Source organism: Drosophila hydei, unplaced genomic scaffold (genome assembly GCF_003285905.1).
Source record: "Drosophila hydei strain 15085-1641.00,03,60 unplaced genomic scaffold, DhydRS2 tig00008128-arrow-arrow-pilon, whole genome shotgun sequence".
Classification (NCBI taxonomy): domain Eukaryota; kingdom Metazoa; phylum Arthropoda; class Insecta; order Diptera; family Drosophilidae; genus Drosophila; species Drosophila hydei.
Genome location: NW_022045838.1, coordinates 1,537,193 through 1,560,455, shown reverse-complemented (window position 1 = coordinate 1,560,455; position 23,263 = coordinate 1,537,193). Strand labels below are relative to the sequence as shown.

At 39.0% G+C, this 23,263-nt stretch overlaps 4 protein-coding genes across 4 annotated transcripts; 1 reads left to right on the top strand and 3 right to left on the bottom strand.

Moving 5' to 3' along the window:
• Nucleotides 1-846: 846 nt before the first annotated feature.
• Nucleotides 847-3,720, bottom strand: LOC111601568. The gene is made up of 4 exons (XM_023318214.2): nucleotides 3,581-3,720; nucleotides 2,644-2,788; nucleotides 1,674-2,585; nucleotides 847-1,124 (listed from the first exon to the last, which is right to left on the bottom strand). Exons 1-3 carry the CDS (start codon nucleotides 3,617-3,619, stop codon nucleotides 1,789-1,791), a joined length of 981 nt encoding a protein of 326 aa, XP_023173982.2. The 5' UTR covers nucleotides 3,620-3,720; the 3' UTR covers nucleotides 847-1,124; nucleotides 1,674-1,788.
• Nucleotides 3,721-5,343: 1,623 nt separating this feature from the next.
• Nucleotides 5,344-7,333, bottom strand: LOC111601563 (cuticle protein 8). Its single transcript, XM_023318209.2, has 4 exons — nucleotides 7,150-7,333; nucleotides 6,243-6,424; nucleotides 5,942-6,170; nucleotides 5,344-5,820 (listed from the first exon to the last, which is right to left on the bottom strand). The coding sequence occupies exons 2-4, from the start codon at nucleotides 6,246-6,248 to the stop codon at nucleotides 5,648-5,650; spliced, it is 408 nt and encodes a 135-aa protein (XP_023173977.1). The 5' UTR covers nucleotides 6,249-6,424; nucleotides 7,150-7,333; the 3' UTR covers nucleotides 5,344-5,647.
• Nucleotides 7,334-11,501: 4,168 nt separating this feature from the next.
• Nucleotides 11,502-15,695, bottom strand: LOC111601588 (transcription elongation factor SPT5). The gene is made up of 3 exons (XM_023318243.2): nucleotides 15,643-15,695; nucleotides 12,019-12,351; nucleotides 11,502-11,958 (listed from the first exon to the last, which is right to left on the bottom strand). Exons 1-3 carry the CDS (start codon nucleotides 15,693-15,695, stop codon nucleotides 11,502-11,504), a joined length of 843 nt encoding a protein of 280 aa, XP_023174011.1.
• Nucleotides 15,696-20,865: 5,170 nt separating this feature from the next.
• On the top strand, nucleotides 20,866-23,149 carry LOC111601564. The gene is made up of 3 exons (XM_023318210.2): nucleotides 20,866-21,501; nucleotides 21,554-22,192; nucleotides 22,259-23,149. Exons 1-3 carry the CDS (start codon nucleotides 20,935-20,937, stop codon nucleotides 23,045-23,047), a joined length of 1,995 nt encoding a protein of 664 aa, XP_023173978.2. The 5' UTR covers nucleotides 20,866-20,934; the 3' UTR covers nucleotides 23,048-23,149.
• The last annotated feature ends 114 nt before the right edge of the window (nucleotides 23,150-23,263 follow it).

Sequence of the window (23,263 nt, the reverse complement as noted above, 5' to 3'; positions counted from 1 at the left end):
CAGTCAGTACCACATGCCGCGTGCCTCCTCAGTGCCTTTTCATGCCACTCCCGATGCCACGTTCCCTCAAATTGAATTAAAATTTGTGAGCGAACGAGCGCGCGCGCCTTAGTTATGAGTGGGGCCAGTTCAATTGGCACACAATTGAAAGACGTATTTAGAGAAAGAAGAAACGTTAATAAAAAAGTAATAATTAAATATCTACTCTTAAAATTTTAAACAAAAAAAATTAAAATAATAAATAAATAATAATAATAATAAATAATAAAAAAAAATAATAAAAAGACAGTTAAAAAAAAAAATTATAAAAAAAAAATTATAAAAATTAAAAAAAATCTAAAAAAATTTAATCTAAATTGAAATTAAAAAAAAAACATTTGTTCCTTACACTTTTTTAAAAATTAAAAAAAAAATTTTAAATATCTAATTAAAAATATATTTCTGAACTCTAAAGCGTGAAAATTTTATAATTTTTTTATGTAATTATTCTAAAAATATGGAAACTTTAACATTTTTTAACTCTCTTAAAATTTTGATGAAGTCCGAAACCTCCGTTTTGTAGAGTTCAATAATCGGATAATTATATTTAATAAAAAAATAAATAAAATTATACTAATATATTTAAGATTTTTTTTTTCTAAATTCACTTAAATTTTACCTAGAAAGAAACAATTTTTTTCATGCCTTTTAAAACCTATCTCTTTATTCTAAGATCTTTGGCTACATAATTTAACAGCATATAATATGTTATATATATATATATATATATATATATATATACATATATTATATATATATATTTCCAAATCGATCTAATAAGCGTTAAAAACTAATCATTAACTCGGATAGCACAGTTCACTCTTTCTAATAAGGCAGCCATCAATCATTCATTAGTTTGCTGTGAGTGTATTCAAAGCATTTATAAATCATTTCTCCGCAATAAAAGTGAATGCACGACGGACAACAATAAATGTGCACTGAGAAAAACCCAATCATAAAAATGTTAAATGTATAAATATCGAGTAAAACTAGTTGTTGCTGTTGTTGGCCGTTGCATAAACTGAAGACCAATTCAAAGATAACGTTCGAGACGGGCGAGGCGGCGTGCGTGATACAAATAAAAGCTGCAAAGTGCAATAAAAAATGAAGAAGAAGAAGAGATACAATACAATAAATCAGCTTAAATATGCATGAGGCGAACGCTGAAAGAAAGCAAAACTGCGAAAAAGTGAGAAAATTAAAAATGCAATGCCATTTCCTTCCGTTTAGGCCGTCTTTTGGCCAACAGAAAACGCACTGGCATTTGTCTTCCTGATGCTAATGACAATGCTAATGCAAATTGAAGCATCAGCTGACTCGAACCCACAGGCCGCACTTCAAAGGCGGCGCAGCTTAACCAGCGAGATGAATGCGCCAGCCAAAAACCCGGAAGATATATGCCAAATGCTATACATAGATATAGATATATATGTATATATATATATATATATGTCAGTGTGTCTGTCAGTATGCCTGTCTTATGTAGTCGAGTGTAAATTGAAGCCTTTGCGATTGTTTGCTTTAATCGCATTCTTGTGGAATGCTCTACTTATGCAAAGCAAAACTCGCTCTGAAAGCTTTTGTTTTTATTTTTTTTTTGAAAAGTGAAAGATCTAGTGGCGGCGCTCGCTTACCTAATGCTTATTAGACGCTGCAAAGGGGCGTGTCGGCAATGCTGTTGGCTATAGTGGAGCAGCCACATTTATGATACATTTTCGCTTTTGTGGCATGTTTTGTGCCGTGCTGTGCTCAGGCTCGATTCAAATTTGGCAAATGCTCAAGAAATTCGCGACGATTCGCCTGAATGATTCGCTGGTACCAGCTGCTTGCATTCGACCTATCATTTACCAATGGCTGGGGCGTGGGCAATGTGGTGCTAAAGTCAACAGTGCTGGCTGTCTGTGGTGCCTTCTCGTCGTTATTGGACTTGGCTTTGTTGTATTTGTTATTAGCCGCAGTTCTGTTCTGGTCCAATGGCGCCGCGGCCGTTGTCAACAGTTGTTCGGCTGGCAACTCGAATGGCACCAGCGGCAAATCCTTGTCTATGAAGTTGTGCAATGTTTCAAAGGCCAAACTGCCATTGGGTTGGGCTTTTAGTGGCGTTTTGCCATTGACTATGTCCAGCACAGCTGGCTGCAGCACATCCTGCTCGACATTGATGTGATTCAAGTCTAAGCCATGCTGCTCCTTTAGCTGCTTTGCCACTTCATGTTCCACTTGATCCACGCTCACATTCAAATGACTTTTGGCATCCCAGCTCACATTAACAGCGGGCTGCATAGAATGCTGTGTCTTGAACATATCTGGACGTTGTGTTGGCCAAATGGAGTCCACCGGCTCATCGCCCGGCGCATAGCTCTGGGTGTGTGCCAAATAGCCCCTGTCCCCGTCAGCTTTGTAGCGCGTCACCTGGATTAGTCCATCGGGACGCACATAGCCATAGCTGCCCTCGATGCTGCCATTCAAATAGCGTCGCTCATCGCGGAATTGTATATTACCAGATGGGGCATCTTCCAGCTCATAGCCAAAGGCATATGTATTGGGACCTGCATGAATTACAAACTCTATAAGATTTCTCTACTTCATAGCCTTTCCATAGCCTACCGTATGGCTCATGCAAAAAGTAGTTGCTCAGTTTGCTCGGCCCGCTGCGTTTTTCAGTTTTTGTCGTCACATCTGCTGCATTTCCTTTTGACACTGGCGTGGCCAACGCGGCGTATACTTTTGCGATCAGCAGCAGCATCAACAACTGTAAGTGAACGTAAATCTTAGTGCATACTTTTGGGCTTATTAACTTGGCCTAAAGGCTTGGTGTAGCTGAAAAGCTTTAAGTGGAGTTAATACTGAATTATTTTTTCTGGCTGAGAGGAGTCTTGGCTTTGAGAGAGTCTTGGTAATTGGCGGTGTATAAAAGCTTGACTAAGCATACTCTTAGTTATGCATTAGCATAACATTAGGGATATGTTTGTAAAAGAAATATGCTAATTAAAATCTCTTTATGAATAGATATAGAGAGTATAGAAAATATTCCATATTTTGTTCAAGACGAGTGAAAGTCCTCAGTCGTATCTCTTGTATTAGGTATGAGGTTCTAGATTTTGGTATATATAAAATATGTTTACTAAACTAGCTCGTTGACATAAATTTGCGAAGCTAGAAGAATTTTTACTCTACAGTTTAGGTCTCTGTAATGCACTCCAGATAGCAGGCTAAGCTTTTGGATTTGTGTAAGCAAACTGTATCTCTAGAAAATCCAGAAATTTAACAATTAAAGTAATTTTAGCATCTTCAATTGACATCAATCAGTTAGTTTATGAATATATTTTAATAAACTCCATGAAGTAGAGTTCGATAGATAGAATTTTGCGCATCTTTTTTCCATACTAAGCAGTCCTCAGTCGATGACTTGTCTAAGTAGTTTGGAACTGAATAACGTGCTGTACTTCTATATGAGAGAGTGTGTAATTTCTTAAATTTATTTCCGCGCACATGTCATCATCGTTAATAAAATCAATTTCCTATAAAATATTCACGCACTTACAAACAACCAAAAGCTATAAATATTTGACAGAATTGCCATTGTGAATTTTAATGAGCTGCGAACCACATTTGTTGAGAGTGTCACTCTTAGCTATGCCTAATCTGCAAATACTTCTATAGAGACGTTGCGCGCACTTTCAATAGCAAAAGCCAACTGAAGACTCAATCGGCAATCAGTCGAAGCATAATTGAGCCAGAGGCAGAGCTCAATTAGAAAGAGAATGCGAAATTGCTAAATATATTTCAGCGGGTTCATTCAAATTAATGACCTAAAAAAGAGAAAAACAAGTAATATTATTTAAATATGCTAAACAATCTTGACCTCTAAAGATGTTAAATTTGAAAAAAAAAATTTTAATTGCTATTTTTGTTATTTATTTTTTAAACATTTAAAAAAATTTATTTGTATGTGCTAAATCAACTTTGACATCTGTAAAAGTTAACTAAATTTGAAAATAAAAAATTTTATTGTATTTTATTTTATACTTTGTTTTCAAAACTAATTTTTTTAAAGAATAATGCTAAAGAAATGTAAAAAATATTATATTTTTTATACTATGCTGACATTTTTTTGAGTAAAAATTCATATTGGATTTTTTTTTTCAATTTGATTTTTATTCATTTTTTTGTAGTTTTCTATTAATACATTTTTTATAATTTGATAATAATGTGTAATTATTTTTTTTTGTTGTTTTTTGCATTTCGTTGTCGTGTTTATCAAGAAATTTGTTGTTCTTGTATAAAATAAATACTCAATGTTTGAGTGTGAGAGACATGTGAGAGTTTCGTTTGTTATTTTTTTTCGATCAACAGAGACAACACTTAATAAGTTTTTTTGTGATTTTTCGTTTAACTTTTATATACATATAGATTGATATTATAATTAAGCGGCATAAATTGTTTATAAATATACAATACACACAAATTGTGAAGAATACTAAATGCAAAAAATGAAACTAGATACAAAAGTGTCAGACTGCGTGAGTGAGTGAGTGAGATAGTTTTGAGAGCGTTGAATAATAGCAAAAGAGAATGTGAGAGAGTGAGAGAGAGTTTAAGAGATTATGAGACAGCTGACAGAGAGTGAGACGGTGAGTGAGTGTGGCTGAGAGGTTTTGATAATACGTGGAAGAGAATCAAGCGTAAACCGAATGGAGTGAATCAAATGCACGTGGGCCAAAACACAGTGCTTGCCAAACTGTGCGTCAATTGAAATGGCACAAAATGCTTCCATTTGCTTAAATATTAAGCAAACTGTGCGGAGCTGGGAGTTGGGCATGACAGTTGTTCGCTTGGGCACAGACTATTTTATCATTAGGCATCGGATAGAAGTTGATAGAGAGTTAAGTATAGAGAGAGATAGAGAGTTGCATAAATATATTACAAAAGTAGAGAGCATTGAAAATAAAAGTTAAGGAAACTAGTTTCAAGATAGAGAAACAGTTGGGTAGTTGTAAAAGTTCTGATCGGAAGATGCCTTTGCTGCACTTGTGTATGGTTTGCTTCGATGGCCTTTGCGTGTTGTGTGCTGTTAAATGTTTAAACAGTAATATGAAACATTGATTAAATATACAAATTTTACAAATATATATATATATATATATATATATATATATATATCCATGTAGAAAAACTTTCTGTACTGTGAAATCTGCTGCTGCTGCTGTTGTTGCTTCAGTTAACGCTTTCAATCAAACATTATCAACGTTCACCAACATCATTCTCATTATCATCTTCATCATCATGCAAGATCAAGTCATTATGCTTTTGTTTTTGCTTTTTGTATTTGTTTTTTGTTTTTTTTTCTTGTTCGTATTTCCTTCGTCCATGCCATGCCAGATCAGCCGGGTGCCGGGCACCCACTAAGGCGCCCGTTTCTACTAAAAACTTCTTAGCTACATTTTACTTACATACAACGTGGTTTTTGCTTATATTTTTGTTTTTTTCTTTTTGTTGTTTCAATGGATCTGTTTTATCTGCCTGTTGTTCCTATATTGATTGTGGTTGTTGTGTGCGTGTGTGTGTGAGAGTGTGGGAGCACCTTTATGACTCGACGACTCCACGATATTTAGTAGTGATGCAGCAGGGGGGCATGTGCCAGCACGGGGGCGTGCACAACGGGCGCATGGGCGATGATCTTGGGCGCGGTCTTGTGGACGACGGCATTGAAACCGTTGTGGTCATCGGCGGTGTAGTCCACGGTGCGCACAGAACCATCGGGCTCGACCAGCGAGTATTGGCCTGGTTGTAATTAAATGAGATGTTAAACTGTGTCAAGTTTGTTGCCTAAGTCTTTTGTTTGCCATCAATTTCGTGAGTTACGACTTTTGATTCTTTAGGTTCTGCTGCTCCCTCAACTTACCCTTCACAACATCACCATCACGCTCCTCAGCCTGAGACTTGATGTCGCCGGTGTGGGGATCCTTGATGCCATAGTTGAAGGAGTACTTGGGATAGGCCACCGGTTCGGCATGCACAGCATGAGCCAGCACTGGCGCATGATGCACCTGCACCAGCGATGGAGCATAGTGACCCAGCTCAATGGGCACAGCCTGGACGGCAGCGAACAGCAGAGCGATGGCAACAAAGTACTGTATGTAGAAGAGGCAGAGAAATGAGTCCTTGCACAACATTTGGCTTTGCTTTCTGATTTATTGTCGTACCTTCATGTTGTTTCTATTGAGCACAGACAACGACACACGACACGAACAAAAAGGACGAAGGATTCGTTACAAAAATTCAACTGAACTGGCACAACTGTTATTGAGTGTGTGTGTGTATTAAGGCACGGCTTAGACGCTTTGGAGGACCGTTTGTAGCACGAAATCGTAAGCTGAACTGATGTCTGCAACGATGACCAAAAGTATTTATATACGCGCGCAGGCGATGCCAGCGCATAGCAAAGCAGCGACAACAACGACGACAACGACGGCAACTACGACGTCGACGCCAGCAACGAGTTGCAGCTGCTGCGAGCAGCCGAGGAGGAGAGACAGCGGGTGGGCGACATAGCAATAGACAGAGTCATAGAGACCACGCATGTGCCGGCAGAGATCTCTGCAGTTGCTGTTGCTGCAGTGGCTGCTGCAGTCGTTGCTGCTGCTGTTGCTGCTGGGTGCGGCATTTGCTTGGGCCGTGAAGGCGTTGCTAGCTTTTGTGACTTGGTTTTCGGCAGTTGAATGTGTATCTCTTAAGGACAGATAATGCAGCAATTGAAAGTGACACTTTATAGCTGCTACTACGCTTGTTGTTGTTGTTGTTGCTGTTGTAGTTGCTGCTGTTATAGCCTAAGCTGTTTATTTATTGATCGGCTGCTATAATTACGACTCACAGTCAGAGGCAGTTTTAATAGCTCCTATTGACTCTGGTCTCTCCAAATACTATTACCATATCTGCGGCACTCGGCGACAGCGGCGGCGGCGTTATAATTACCAATGTAACAGCAACAACAACGACAACAGCAACTACATATTTGACGCAATTGCTTGTCACAGAACTTTTGTGTGTGTTGCGTGCGTCTGTGTCTAAGGAATTTCGATGTTGGCAAATGCTCGCATATTTTGGATTTACTTTTTCATTTTATGCTGATTTTTTTGTTGTTGTTTTGGTTGTTGCTGTCGCACGCATATCAAGCGCCGCTCGTTTTTCAATCAACATTTCACTGCGGCAAACGTGTTGCCAAGTGAAGCGATTTAAATTGGTTTTTCTTTGTAGAGTATTTCAAGTTTTTCCTTCGTCGTATTCATAATAATGAAACAGTTACAAAATAATGTAGCTTATCTGTTTTTTTTTTTGTCAAATAAAGCTTAAATGCCAAATGGGACGAGGTCAAAGCATGCTTAAAATGATATCAACAAATGGAATCTGTTAAGTTGTTAACAGAGTTATGAGCACAAGGGCTGCTCTCTGAAGCAAAAGATGCTTTTATTTTGCTGTAATAATAATGCTGTAATAATAAAAAAAAATTTAAAAAAAAATTATTGAAAAATAAATAAATTGAATTTAGTTGTTTTGTTTTAAATTAAAAAATATTTTAAAATTGAAAAGAAAATATTTTAGAAAATTCTCAAAAAAAAAAATTTAATTCTCTAAAAAAAGTTTTTTATTCTTAAAAAATTTTTTTAAATAATTTTTCTAAAAATAAATTCTAAAAAACCTTTTTTTTTAATTTTTAGATTTAAGTAAAAAAATTTAAAATTTTTTTGTAATGCATTTCTTTTGAAATCCATGTTGAAGCTCAATAGCAAATCAAAAATTGAAGCAAAAAAAAGGAGTTTTTTATGGCATATGAAAATCTATTAAATATATGTACAGGGTAGCGCCTAAGCATTCCTATTTAATCTAGCGCAAAGCCTTGCAACTCGTTTAATCAATAAGTCGTCAAGCGTCGCTAATCTGGGCAGCAATTAAATTTAATTATTATAATTAGTGAATTGAGTTTGCCAAGTGAGACAGAGTCGTAAACCAGCTTCAGCTTAATGTGAACTATCGCAGACGTATCGAACTTGCTCAATTCGCTTGGCCACATGGGGCGTTAAGTTATCTATGCCTAAGCTGTCAAGTTTTGGACACGCTGGCTTTAAATTTCTTGCAACGCCCACGCCACAACAAAAAAAAAAAGCAGCACGAAAATGTTCTTGCTTGACATATCAGAAAATTATTATTATATCTTCTGGTTGAAAGAGCACACAAGTGGTCACATGTGCTGGCTACGATGGGAAAATCTGAAACCAAAGACGTGGCTAAGAGAACTAAAATAAAATATAGTAAAAAGCTCATTTGAGGCTGGTGGAAGGCAAAGCAGAATCGACTTACATAAAATGACTTTAAAGGCGACACATTTACCGAAAGCAGACAAAAAAACCATTTCAAACAATTGTAGGCAAACAACAACAACAACAACAATGCAGCTGATGCTGAGCCAGGGGCTAAACAAACAAGTTGGCCACGTCACGATCGCGATCACACTTTAAGAGCTTTGCGGAGGCGGTGGAGGGGGTGGGGGGTCGTAGTGAACCGAGTTCGATTTGGAGCCTTTGGAGTTTAGTTGGTTAGTTGGTCAGCAGCTGAACAGAGTGGAGCACGCTTTGTCTTTGCCTTTGTGTCTGTCGATTGCGCAACAAATGCAGCGGCACAGTTTGAGAGTCATTGCATTGCATTGTTTCGCTGTGCTGTGCTGCGCTGTGGGGGCGAGACATTCGATGACTGCGTTAATTGTGGCACCTGCGCAATTCAGCTCAACTGTCGACGCATGCCACAAATATGCTGGCATTCAAATCGATATCCAACTGCTCAATCTCAGCTCGAACGTCACGCGTTAAGTAGAACAGAGTTTTAATCTTGATTTATGCGCTGCATGCAAATTTTTGGACAATGGTTCGGTCTCTTTTTCTGTCGGTTCTCTGTGAACATTTAAACGCACTTTGCATTGATTTTAATGACTTGTCTGTTATGCATTGACATTGATTTATGTTCATTCATGCAAATGGTCAGCTTTTAGAAAGGCCGTCAAAGTCATAGCGCCCAAATGTAATTGGAGCTGGTATTAAAGCTTTATTTTGATCGTTGCACTACGCTGCGTATGCGTAATGTGCCATTTCCTTTAGCAGCTGCTCACAATTACTGCACATCCGCTGCATTTGCAATGAAGCTGTGCTTCCTCGGGGAAGCAAGCTATATATTTCAATTTCCCAAATGTAATACAAAACTCTGCGAACTAAAGGTTTTTGTTAAGCATACGCAGTGGTGCAACCAAAGCGTGAAATGTTTGTGCATTGTGGGGGAAACTAAAAGTCAGTACAATTTTATTAAGAAACGAAATATTATTTCTTACATAAAAATATTTAAAAATATATGTATCTTTTTTATACATTTATCATTAATATGCATTTATTTAAAAACTATATTTAAAATATTTAATAATTAAACAATTGAAATTAAAAATAAAAAAAAAATAAAAAATAATATCACAGAAATATAATAAATAAAGTTTTTATCTAATAATTGATTTACGTAAAAAAATAAATAAAATAATATTAAAAATTTTTAAGAATCTAGTTTTTTTTTTTAATTTTTATTAAAATGTTTACATTTTTTAAATTAAATTTTTAACTAATGCTTATTAAAATTTTTAAATTTTAAAAACTTATAATAAAATAATTTTTATATATTTTGTAAATTATTAAAATCTTTTCTAAAAATTATTTCAACATAATTTAAAAATGCATAAAATATTTTTTGTAAAAAACTAATTTAAAAAATGAATTAGGAAAAATATATTTCAAAATAAATTTCAAGTTTCATATAAAATTGCAATTAAATACAAGTTGATTGCTCACATAAATTGCCTCTGTCGTCTGTTGGCTACACACGTATTTTTGCTGTTTGCCCTATCTAGTCGCATCTGTGTCTAATTAAAACATTTTCACTGGCATTCTTGCACGTCTGGCCGAACGCATGCTGTCCAGTTTTGGAGGCAACGCGTCATTCTAAGCGGCACGCCATAAATCTTCATGTGGTTGCCGCAATGCTGGCACCACTCTTGGGATGCTATTAGCGAGAGATGCTTGGCCGATGGCGGACTATTTGGCTGGCCAAATACATTAGAGGCGCTTGTCAATTAGGCACACACGAAGCCCAGCCAAATGCCAAACAGCTGCCAGCCCAATTGTGTCTCCATCTCAATTGTGAGATTAACTAACTGCATTTGGTCACGCTGCCAGGTGCTCAACTCCTTCACCTGTTGCATCTCGCCACGTCAGTTGACTGGTTGGTTGATCGGCTGGTCAGCTGGCCAGTGCCATTTCGGCAGCATTACCGCATCGTCAACGGCAATACAAAAGTCGTTTGATCCAATTTCTGTTTTTGCATTGCGTCTCTCCTCCTGTTTCTCTTCTGTAAAATTTTCGCACATTTAATGCGATTTTGCGCATTTGCGCGTATGAATTAAGCGAGTGACGAAATGGCTGCCAAGTGGAGCACATACGCGATGCCTGGTTGCTGCAATTGCCAATTGCTGCTGCTGCTGCTGCTGCGACGGCTGCTGCGCCTGATTGATTCCGATCGAACGCAGCGGCAACGCACACGCTTCACTGCCAACAGCAGTTGCAGCTGCAGCAGTCGCAGCAGCCGCGGCGACTTCTCTTTGGTCAGCTCAGTTGGATTACGCAAAACCATTCCCAGCAGCAACAAAGTAGTCTGACACATATTTCAATTAGCTTTTAGATTAAAAAACCAACCGAATATATTTGCTTATGTAAGCCAAGGCTTTTTTTAGTATTCAAGCCAAAAACACTATTTAAATATTTAATCTAATCTAATCTAAACGCATTAGACATTACAATTTGTATTAGATTTTGCATATTTTTGTTGGTATTTTTGTTAGTATTTTCTTGGTATTTTAAGTTAATGCTACAGAAATACACTATCAGTTTAAAACAAAAAATACCAAAAACGTTATGAGTTATTTTAACATTTGAACTTGGTATATTATAGGTATTTTTATTGGTACTCTTAGTTCTTGCTTACAGTTATATTTTAATGCTTTGCTTTAAAATACTAGTAAAAAGCTGTAAAATACTGAAGACATTGTATTCTAGTTAGGCATTTCATTTGGTATACTCTTGGTATTTTTGGTTGGTATTTTTTTTGCTTAATTGTAATGTGTTTGTTTGAAATACCAATTAAATACTGTATAACATCGTAGCCATATCTCATATATATTTTTTTCCCATTTGATGTTGGTATTTTTTGGTATTTTGATTGGCAACCTACAAAATACCAATGTGTGTGAATATTAAAAAATATTTATTTTAATTTTTTTTATATATATCACACGTAAAACTTAGCGTTAACTATACTAAGTCTTCAATTATTTGTATCGTGTAAAATACCACAGAAATACCAGGAAAATTGCAAAAATACTAGTACTCCTCGCTATCGTCCTCCTCCTGCTGCTGACTTTGTGTGTGAGCATCCTCGTAGCCCTCTTCGCTGCTGCCCTCGTATTCCTCGTGATCGCCGCCGCCTTCATTGTCGCCCTCCTCCTCAGCTTCATCACCTTCCTCGCCTTCATCGCGCTGATTCTCATGTACCTTATACTGACCTTCGACTGGCGGGGGAGCAGGTTTCTTATGCTGTTGTTGTGGCGCCTCAACCTCTTCCTCCTCCTCCTCTTCAGCACCTGCTTCATCTGCCTCATCGTCCACCTCGTTGGCCTGTTCATGTTCCACTTGCTGCTCCACATGCGCCGCGCCGCCCGCCTCGCTGCCATGGCCATGCAGTGTGGCAACGCCATTGGTGATCACCTCCGCCTGGAAGCCGTTCGTGTCGTCTGCTGTGTACTTGACCACGCGCAGTGTGCCATCAGGATCGACTACGCTGCGTGTTGGCGACGTTAATGAATGCGTTGACTTGGCCAGCAGCTAATTGTAAACCTACCTGTAGACGCCGCGCACCTCGTCGCCGTTGCGCGTCTCTTTGCGATTCTGCAGCACGCGCGCCTCGCCATCTTCGATGCCATAGGCGAAGCTGTATTCGGGCCGTGCCACATAATCCGAGTGCGTGCCGCCGCCATACTCATCGTGCACGGTGACCAGACGCTCCGGCCCCGCTACCGGACCCTCGAACCTGGCATAGGAATAGCCAACAGCTGAGCAGCCGCCGCCGAGCGAGCAGAAGATCGTAAGAGCCAAAAGCAGGTGAACTGGCAGCCACAACACCTGCTGCTTGACGCGTGCCGCAGCAGACGTAATGCGGAAGCACAAACAACAACTGTCAAATGTTGTTGTTGTTGCTGTTGTTGTCCAAGTTGTTGCTGCTTCTGGTTGTTTACTTACGCGCTGTCGCTTCTTCATTGCAGTTTTTGTTGATTGAATTTCAATGTTTGCGTTTTTCTCTCTCCCCAATTTGCTTTTGATTGGCGCGTGTCTCGCAGCTGATTTAATCCACGCGTTTCTCTAAAAACTAAGCGTGAAATGTTGCACTTCTCGGCTATTTATATACTAGTCAAAACACTGGCGAAAGGTTCAGGCTGTTTGTCTGTCGCCACAATCAATTTTTTCCACTTTTTTGCATATTTCCGCACAAATTATGCGCTTCAATGGCCAACCGCATCCAAGTGGAACTGGCCAAGTGAGACGTCTCTGTCTTTGTGGTCTCCATTTGCCCATTTGATGAACTTCCTAAAAGCACAATCTGACGTCATCAATGAAAAAAAATACTTGGGGTAAGGGCTTTGTATTTAAATGCTGGCCAGACTCAATTGAGAGGCCTGTATCAAAGGCCAGATTGTTAGGCAAACATGTGTGATTGCAGTGTTAAGCTAATTATATTGAAGTTGACTTAGATATGTATATAATTGATTAGACTTAGTAAACAGTCATCAGCAAAGCGTTTGTATTCAAAATGTTTCAATTTTCTTAAGGCTTAAGTTATATGTGCAATGGTTGACTTTGACTAGCTCTCTTGCTTCTTCTTCTTCTTTTGATTGATTGCACGAGTCTTGATGAGAAGTTTCTTTACTGATCATTGTGTAGCTCTCTTAGACCTCACAAGTTCCTCAACTTAGCATAGCTTAATACTTGACTGGCTTTAAGATCGAGCAACTTCACACCCAAATGGGAGGCTGTAAGCTCAGTTACAATAGTTGATGCAGCTAGCTGCCTGCCTCGTATTAAGGTTATATCTTTATAGAACATTCAATAGCACACATATCCCCCATATGTTGCTCAGCAAAGCATTGCTTAGTACTTGAGTGGACTGTAGCTGTGGCTGAGTAACTTGACACTCAAATGGCAGGCTGTAAGTTCAGTTTCAATAGGTAAACTCGCTTCACTTTCTTGTACTCATCAGCATAGCTCCATCAAGCAACTTAGTTACTTCAATTATCAACTCAAATATGCACTCAGCACTCAGCCTTTGAGCTAGGCTTGCCTTTGCTTCATGTAATTTAATACTCTAAGTCTTGGTGCTAGCTGCAATTCCTTAGGTATTACAGGTAGCGAACTCGTTGTGTGGAAGTTACCGACAGGGCTAGAGCTAAAGATTCAATGATTACTTTACTCCACGACTCTATTGAAGCCACAGCCATCAATGCTGCATACAGTACGCTGTGTAATGCGATAGGCCGCAAGAGGCGGTCACACTGTACTACTTGGAGTGCCACTGCGTGGACTCTGATGGCTTAATAGAATTGACTTAGTAGTTTTTAGAAGTAAAGTGCAAACATTGGACAAGTCTGCGTGGTTGGCTTGAGCAGCCAAGCTTTGCTGCTGCTTATAAATGCACAATTGTAATTAGCTTTAAATTATTAAAATCAATTTAAATGTAGACAAACGCACGGCCAAGTAGACAGAAGCGGGAGTCTGGCCGAACTCAACTATTTAACTTATGCTGCTTTGCAGGCAAGTTCGTTGCCTAAGTCTTTCATTAATAATCATTTTAACACAACGATTATACGCTAAATTTTTAACTTTTAATTAACTTCGAGTATAGAAATAATAGTCTACTTCGCTTTAGCTCTTGCCAGCTATATTTAAAATTGTTAGAAAAACTAAATTTCTTATAAATATTGAAGCTTAGAGACGCTTTGCTATAGCTCAATAACTAAACTAGTGTCATATTTGACTGCCTTTAAATAATTTCCGCCTTAAGCTTAATTTAATCTTCATTTCAATTATCATAGATTTACAATTTTTGAGCATTGCGAATATTAAATCTCATTAATTGCTTTGCATGTTTGCACACACTTCTTTCTTCTTCTTCTTCGTTTACTTGTTGAGCCCATCATAATTTCCAGAGTTGCTGACCAATTTGGTTAAGAGGCTTGGGCACACCTGTTCACACAGACAGACACACACCATCTCAGTCCCCTTGGACATGGAAATCGCTTTAAGTGCGTTCAGCTGATTAGCTGCAGCAATTGAAGCTGTAGGCGATGCTTATAATGCCTGCTTGAAGATCGAACAGTTCGAGTCATGATAACCTAGCAAAAAGCATAAAAAAACCAAACGCAGCTGCAATTTTTTTCTTGTTGCTGCTGCTGCTGGTGCAGCTTTGACCTTTTTTTTGTATGAGGGTTCCGCCAAAGAAATATGGCTATTATTTTGACTACTTCTAATTTATAAGCGAGTCGCATTGTTGTCTGCTGGCTGCAACTGTTGTTTGGCATGAAAAATGCATATATCATTGGCCTCTGGTACTTGACGGCTGTTTGTTTGGGCCTTAAGAAAACGAAAAAAAAAGCGCGCGCGCGCACACAGTAGCCCAGACAGCCGGGCAGCCGAGTCAAGCAGTCAGCCAGTCAGCCGGTCATCTAGGCGGGCATCGTGGGAAAACTTGTTGTTGTTAGCTGACGACGAGGCGCTTAATTACCCATTACACAAATGCCGCATTGGTTGGGTTGGCTTTTACTGCTGCTGCTGCTGCTGGCTAGAAGAATCGCTCATTGCTCATCTTTCATCGCAATTGCAATTCGCAAGTTTTTTTTGTGATTTTAGTTTTATGGTAGTCGTAATTAAGACGCAGCAGCAGCAGTTCGTTGCCTAAGTCTTTCGTTTTGTGCCCTTTAGCGGACGAGGCACGCAAACGCGAATGAGCCAAATAATGTGCCATTGCATTATGACTTATGCTGCTGCGCCATGTTGCAATGCAAATCGTTGTCATTGCTGTTGCTGTAGCTGTCGCTGTTTGCCTGGCATGAGGGACAACAAACTGTGCAATCAAAGTCTATTAAAAGCAAAACTAAGCCACATGCCAAAAAGTCATGTTTGCTGACCAAAATGCGAACGCGCTTCGTTCCAGCCAGCCAGCCAGACAAAAGGCCTAAATAGTCAGCCAGACAACGAGTAGGAGTTTCGCAGAGGCCTAGCAGGCAGAGTGTAGACAATGTCTGGCAGATTTCTTTCTTGCAATAAATTGCAATTTTTTCGCTGCGCCGCTGCTGTGCTCTGTTTCTATCTCTAGTGATTATGTAAGTTGAACAACGTTCCAGTCTCACTCAACGGCAAGCGGGCCACAGCGAACACACAGCTAACAGCTAACAGCTTAGTGCTCACAGCTCACAGCTTCACATCTCGCATTGCCCAGTTGCCAGTTTCCAGTTTCAGTTCCCCCATTTTCACTATTAACTGCTCTGGCTTGTCTTTAGCTTTGATTTCATTTTCATTTGTCTCGTCAGCCTCTGGTCAGCTACAGCTACAGCTACAGCTCCAGTGATTGCAACAGCAAAGCGAGACAGGCACACACACATACACATACACACACACTTACACTTTCAATCACACAGTCACACAGAAATGTAATGAAAACGAAATTGAAATGCGAGTGCAAGTAAAAGCGGTTCCATTAGCCGCATGCTTTGGCGTGTTTTCTGTGTGTGTTCTACGTAAGCGAAGTAAAAATATTTGAAACATTTTAAGTTTACAGTTATTCAGTGTGTTTAAACAAATAAATTTGAATGAAGAGAATTAAGGGATCTAAGATGCGATGTAGAGAGATCTAGAAGGAGATTTAGAAAGACATTGAAAGTGATGCAGAAAGAGATCTTAAGAGAGAAATCTGTAGAGAAATCTAGAAGCAGATCTAGAGATCTAGAGAAAGATTGGGAGAAAGGGAGAGAGAGTCATGTAGAGGAAGATTTATAGAGAGATCGGTAGAATGAGAGAGAGAGACAGAGAGAGATAGAGAGAGAGAGAGAGAGAGAGAGAGAGAGAGAGAGAGAGAGAGAGTGAGAGAGATCTATAGAAAGGTTCAGAAAGAAATCTAAGGATATAAAGAGAGAGAGAGAGACAGAGAGAGAGTGAGAGATTTTAAGGATGATCTAGACAAAGGTATACAAAGTGATATTGAGAGAGAAATTCAGAGAGAGAGAGATCTAGAGATGGAGAAAGATCTAAAGGGAGAGATATATCTAGGCAGATATACAGAAGGATCTAGAGAGAGAGATCTCCAGAGGGAATTAGATAGAGGTCTAGAGAGAGAGAAAAATAGCTATTTCGAGAGTAATGTGTAATCGATAGTGAAATCTAGAAAGGGAATGAATGAAAGATCTAGTGAGATCCAGAAAGGGATCTAAAGAGAGTGGGAGATGAAGAGCTAGAGCGAGATCTACAGACAGATCTAGCGGTAGAGTAAAATTGATAGACATAGCTTACATGAGATGTACTTAAAGAACTTGACTGAGGAAAGCTAGGTGTATAGCTAAGAAGAGGAAGAAACATTTAAAAGTGTAAATCTTTCGAAAGTTAATTAAAAAGTTTCAAAGTTTCTCCTCAGCATTTTATAGTAGAACATGATACAGAGAATACATGAGCAGAGAATTGAAGCTCTGCTTCTACAACTTTTGGGCTGACTAGTTTTTGCGGCAGCTTGTGGCTTTGACCTTTGTTCCGCAGAGTTTTATAGTTTAAAAAAACTTCAATAGGCAAAAAATAATAAAAATGCCTTTAATAACAATATGAGGTTGATACGAAATTAACCAACTAAATTCTTTGAGACCCTCAAACAGCTGCACAGCAAATTGATTTGATACTCGCAATTAATAACTGCATAAACTACCAAGCTACGAGCATAAAGTTGAAATATCTCGCAAGATATCAAATTCAAGCAAAGTAGATCTTTTTCAATATTTTTCAACGTGCGTAACTCAATGTCACAACGCATTGCGTGACCAAGCGACGGCTATCCACGGTCTGAACAGTTGCTGCTGCTGGCGACTACCTGCAACAGTTGCTGCTGTCAGCTGTGGCACAGCAGCAGCAGCAGCAGCAGCAATATTTGTCATCCAGTTCTTGCAAACGTGTTACAATGTGCGAAAACAAATGCGCGTATTTCAGTTTTGACAATGCACAAAATGCGTGTCACATAAATTGACGCAATGTGAGCCATGCACCACTATCAAGTGCACCTACACACACACAGACACACGATGCAGTGAGTGGTGTCGAGGTGCCAATTAAAGCCAGTCCAAAAAATGGCACAGAACCGGACTCACACAGACGACGCGATTCAATGCGCTACGTTTTCGATTCTTGGCGGCATGTTTTATGCACCTTTGACATGCAACCAGGCCAGAGTCCACGCTGAGTCGGCATAGTTTACACACAACAACTGTAGTTTTTTTTCTGTCGTTCAATATAAAATAGTGCAGAAATTACGAAATTTGTCGTCTGACAAAAAGCGCTGCAAACGATATAAATTAAATTTACAATTTTGGTGCTCATTAAACGTCGAGCAGATCGACCAACAAATGTTTGTTGTCGCAATTGTGATAGTTAAACCAAGTGGGCAAAGGGGTATATTGGCTGTAGAGTGCAAATGACTAAGATACCTCGTCGCAGAATTGAAACTTGATAGATCATTATCTATACCTATAGCAGATAAGGGAAATAACTCTTACAGAAAAAATAATTCAATTTAAATTATTTCGTAGAATCAATATCTGCCTGTAGCCCAATACATAGCTGAGTATCCTGCAGTCATGCATACCCAATCTCGCTTACAGTCGTTGTGGGCTGTAACCGAAATCGAGAACAGCAACGCCTTGGGAAATGGCCAAAATAAATGGCTTTAATTGTTGTCAATTTGGGGTCGCATTTAGCCGACTTTGCTTTTGTTATTTTTATGGCCGTTAAATTTTCTCGCGTCTGTCACAAATTGAATAATGTCTCAATTGAACAACAAGCAGCCGAGCCGCAGTCTTAGCAGCAGCTACAACAACAGCCGCTCAGGCAACATTGTTTGCAGTTGTTTGCAAAGTTCAGCTAATTATGAGCTAAGCAAAAAGCATTAAAAGAGACAAGTATCTGGGCAGAGTCTATTATATAATCGAGCATAGCGAGCATATATATATAGATTTATAAATATCCTGCCAGCTGCGGCGCTAGAAAGTGAAAGGCAAACATGCAACGCCCACTTGGCACTTGGATACATATATAAATATACATATAGCTTATATGGCTCTATATATATATAGCTTACTATAACTAGATTTTTATATAATTGTAACTTTTTTTGACTAATTTGCCTGCGTTTTTGCTGGCTGGCCAAAAACGAAAGACTTCAACAGCGAACTACAAACTAAACTAAGCTCAACCGGTAGCCAGCCAGCGACAGCCTCTGGCTATCTGACAATCGCACCACTGACCAAGATTTGACTCTCGCAGCACAGCAACCATATGTATATATTTATATAGGTCAGTTGGCATATGTCGTGCCACGTAGACATCTGATAAACCAAGCTGGAAAATGCAATTTTAATTGCCAATCGTCAAGGCGCATTAACAGCTGCCGATTGTATAAATGAGTGCGAGAAAAGTTTTAGCGGAACAATTGCATTGCGGCTAATTTATCGGCAGATTAATGTGTTATGGAAAGCTAATTTAACATGTGACCAGAAATTGTCCTCCCTAGCTGGAGATAAATTATGCTTGGGCTTCAGAAGTATCTCTTTTTTAACTGATCAGGATGTAGACAGCTCACACTATGTATCTTATAGATACTTTCTACTGACTGCTGTTGTATTTCTAGTTCATTTGCCAAAAGTCTCTTTTTAAGCTATTTTATATTTGTATTACATGTTAAGGACATATACACAAGATGAACTCTGTGTTCCATGTGCATTACGACTACCATCATGAATCAATGTTACATTTGCATCTGGAAGATATCATATATAAAATCACTTTGAAAGATTGAACAAGGTTTTTGCCCAAATCCCTTAACCTAATGATGCTGCAGGCAGCATATTCCGCACATCTGACCTTCTCTAATTCTCGACACTGAAGAGGGCATCGAGGTGTAACTGAACAATATACAAGATAAAGATACTTTGCATGTTGAGCATGAGAGGTTTATGAGAATCAAAAGTTTGCTGATCAATAAAATCTACAATCTACAATCTACAATATATATTCACTGCTTGAGACTATTTCAAGTTAAGATTTGTGCTACATAAATATAAGTAAAACAAAATACAAATATATTGAAACAAGCTATGTAAAGTTTATGCAAACTATTTAACTGCTCCACCCGAGACTTAAATTACTAAGAGCTCACTTTGTGTGCTATTATCGAAGCATCTGAGCGAGCTGCACCTTTTCAGAACGACGTCAACTATGCGTAATAGCAGAACCAGCCCCAAACGGCTGCCCACGTTAAAGATTTTCGATTTCAATGCTCAATAACTTAATTAAAGCTTCAATTTGCATGCAAATTGTAAATGGCACAAATCTTTGTGTACGCAATTTTGATAGATCGCTGCGATAATAATCGAAGCAATTAAATAAATAGAGGATAGCCAAAAGCAAACGTCTAATAACAAGGCAATTAACTGGTTGACTTATACGTATGTGCCTCCATTATAGCGAAGAACAAATAATTGGCGTTGATTAAAGCAGCAGTTAATTGACATTTAAGGCAATTCATTACTTAACTAACTGAAAAAGAAGTCGAAAAATATAAGACAACAGATATGCGAGTTAATAACGTCTGCGGGGGCTGCTTTTTCGTAGTTGGATTTGGGCACAGCGCTGTCTTAAAATACCAAATCGAAACGGAGCCAAAAAAAGCATTGGCTAATTGCATCGACTGCATGCAGCGACAACTTTTCGTGGAAATTCAGTTTTCACATGCTCGACTTTGGTTTTGTACCAAAAATTTACATACGTATTCAAATGTGTGTTTCTCTGTGTGTGTGTGCGGCGCCACAATTCTCAGGCTCGAATGGACATTGGGGCACTTGTTGTTGGCGGCAATTAATGTTAGTTGCAAACGGGCTGCATAAATCAGCCTAATTGCTATATTTAAATTCTAAATTTGGTTGCTTTTTTCTATTTTTTCTGTTTGCTCGTGCACGACATTAGCTTCCATGTTTTTCTTGACATGTAATTTATGCATAGGTTTAGTTCTGCTTGCAGGCAACAGGTGGTCCGATATTAATTTGCATTTTATATTTTTTAAATATATTCTCTGAGAATCTTGCATGCCAGTTTCAAATTGCGCGCGTTGAGCGAACGATACGCTGCTATCGTTGACAGTGTTGTAAAACGTGTTGGTGTCTAGCCGCCACAATTAGAGAAAGCAGGCAGCGCAGAATACAGCATGTTAACTTGTTGAAATAAAGTTGACTAATAATAATCAAATAAAATAATAATTTTCATACGTTAATATAGCTCTACCAATTCATTAATCTCACTTCCATATTATTACTTATTTGTACTATTTAATTGCATAGAATTTGTTTCTTGCACAGCTGCATACATGTCTTAAACCTATCGATAAGTCGATGACTTGAAATTATCGCTTACAAACCGGCTAGCAATTTGTGCAAAACAATTTTGTTTACATTTAAGAACGATGTCAGTGTCGCCAAACAATTCTAATATTTTAGTTAAAAATGAAGCGATTGATGCCAAAGATGAGATTGCGAGCAATTCAATTGAAAATGAAACAGAGAAACGTTCTACAACAGTTAAATCAGCGGAAGACGCACGCTACGATGCGGACAGCGAGATGATTGAATCAGCCGAAGAGGAGGACGCCGGAGCGCCAAAGCAAGAGCCAGATACTGATGACGATACATCCACAGTAGTTGCACCAATAAGTCGCCCCCTCACCGAGCCCCTATCCAAGCACAACCTAAAGTGGAATCTGCGCGTGATCATCTCCAATTTGTATATGAAGAGTGAGCAACGATTGCCGAGCGCCTGTGTGCCCAAATGCCTGCACAACACGAGCCAATGTGTGAGCAGACATCGCTGTGCCATGCTGCCAGATGCACCGGATATCAGTATAGCTCAAGAGCTGCGCAATAATCTATATAGACAGCATTACGATACATATTTGGATATATTGGAAATGATGGCGCTGCAGTCAGTTTATCCAGACGAAGCCGTTTTCGATAGACTCTTCGATATGATAATGGTAAGAGAATAGTTAAAATTGATTTCTTATATATAATATTATTTACTTTTAGATACTCAACACCAAGAGCTTGACCCTGAAAGAGCTGCACAGCAGATATCGAAATGTCATACGGATCTACTATTTGCTAGTGGATGCATTTCCTCCCTGTTGGACAGCTTTACGTCCGTATTATCTTAATTTCTTGGGAGTTACGAGTGATAAGCCTCAAAAGCTAAAGCTGTTATTGGATTTGTTTGAAGATTGTCTGAACAAATGTAACGAAACAGAGCTAAGTCAGCTAACGCCTTACTATGAGCAATTCGTTCATGATTATAGTGCAGAGGATAACTCGAATTTGAGCCCAGAGGATGTGTTTCAGCGTCATGTGCAGGATTACGATTGGCAGAGCGGCAAGCAATGGGTAGATGAGTTTAAGGCCATGTCGCCAGCCGTGCAGCTGGCACGTCTTTGCGATGCTTTGGACATGATTTGCTGGGTATTGGAGCGGGAATTTCTGGCCTGGCTTGATCACAATCGTCTACAGCAAACCGAGCCAGAGATCTTTCAAGAGGACTCCAAGCCATTTGTGCTACTCGTCTTTGGCATTACAAAGGGCAAAAGATTAACGAATGTAGCCCAAAAGCTGCTGCGTGTTTATAGTCGTGCAGTAGCTAAGTCTTTGTATGCAGACCGCTTAAGTATTCTAGAGGTAGATATATCATACAAATCTATATCTATATATAACATTAACTAAATTTCCTTCCTAATATTGCAGCGCTTTGTCTCGCTGCTGATGGAGGCTAGCAACACAGCCGAGCTGGAGTATGTCAACAACTCGATAATATATCCCAATTTGGGACCTCAGACACGTCGGCTTATAGCGGAGTTCTTTAAGTTATTTAAAGTAGAAAATCCCTCCGATCTCAACAGTTATATACGCACCATCCCGCTGCTAAGTCAACCCTATGTACGTTATGAATTTGCGGATCATTTCCTAAGATTATTTTACTGTTCCGATGCGGCATTCGGGCCGGAGAAGGTGTGCGAGGAGCTGAAGCTAAAGCGTTGGCTCAAATACAAGCCGCGCAGTGCCATCGACGAGTCGAACAACGAACAGCTCTCAAGAGAGGATTACCTTAAAATCATGCTCAATGCGCTGCAGGATTATTGCAACTGGTTCAATTTGCAAGCGTGTTGGAGGTATATAAAAACTAAAACACCTGTCCAACAGCTGCAGACGAGAACAAGCAGTCCGTTGGCCACTCCCGTGGGCGTGGTCACTGGGGATGTGGGGAAAATCTTTATGCTCGATGAGATGCAAAAGGAGGCGCATACTTGGAAGCATCGTATCAACGCAAAAGTTATTTTGGCCAGGCCCAAAGTGAATCTTCCTGTGGCTAAGATCAGCATAAGCACCATGGCTGAGCGTTATGGAGGCGACATACGACAATTGCGATATCTACGACGTATTCTGCTAGAAGTCATGCGCTTTGAGGATGTGACAGATTGGCTGAACTATATTAACGAGTTTCTGGGAGAAGACGAGCCAGCCGTAACATCTTAATCGTGCTGCGTCGCCAGACTCAAGGCACAACTTTAAGTGATAGCTGAAAACTAAAGTAATTTGTAAATAGACCTACTATAAGTTTAAAAAGTGAATTTAAAATATAACCATATTAAATAAAAAAGTATTAAAAGAAAATCATCAATAAAACAAGAAAAAATTTATGTACTTTATTTTTTTTAAACTAAACTACCTTACGTACGTAATGAACGTAAA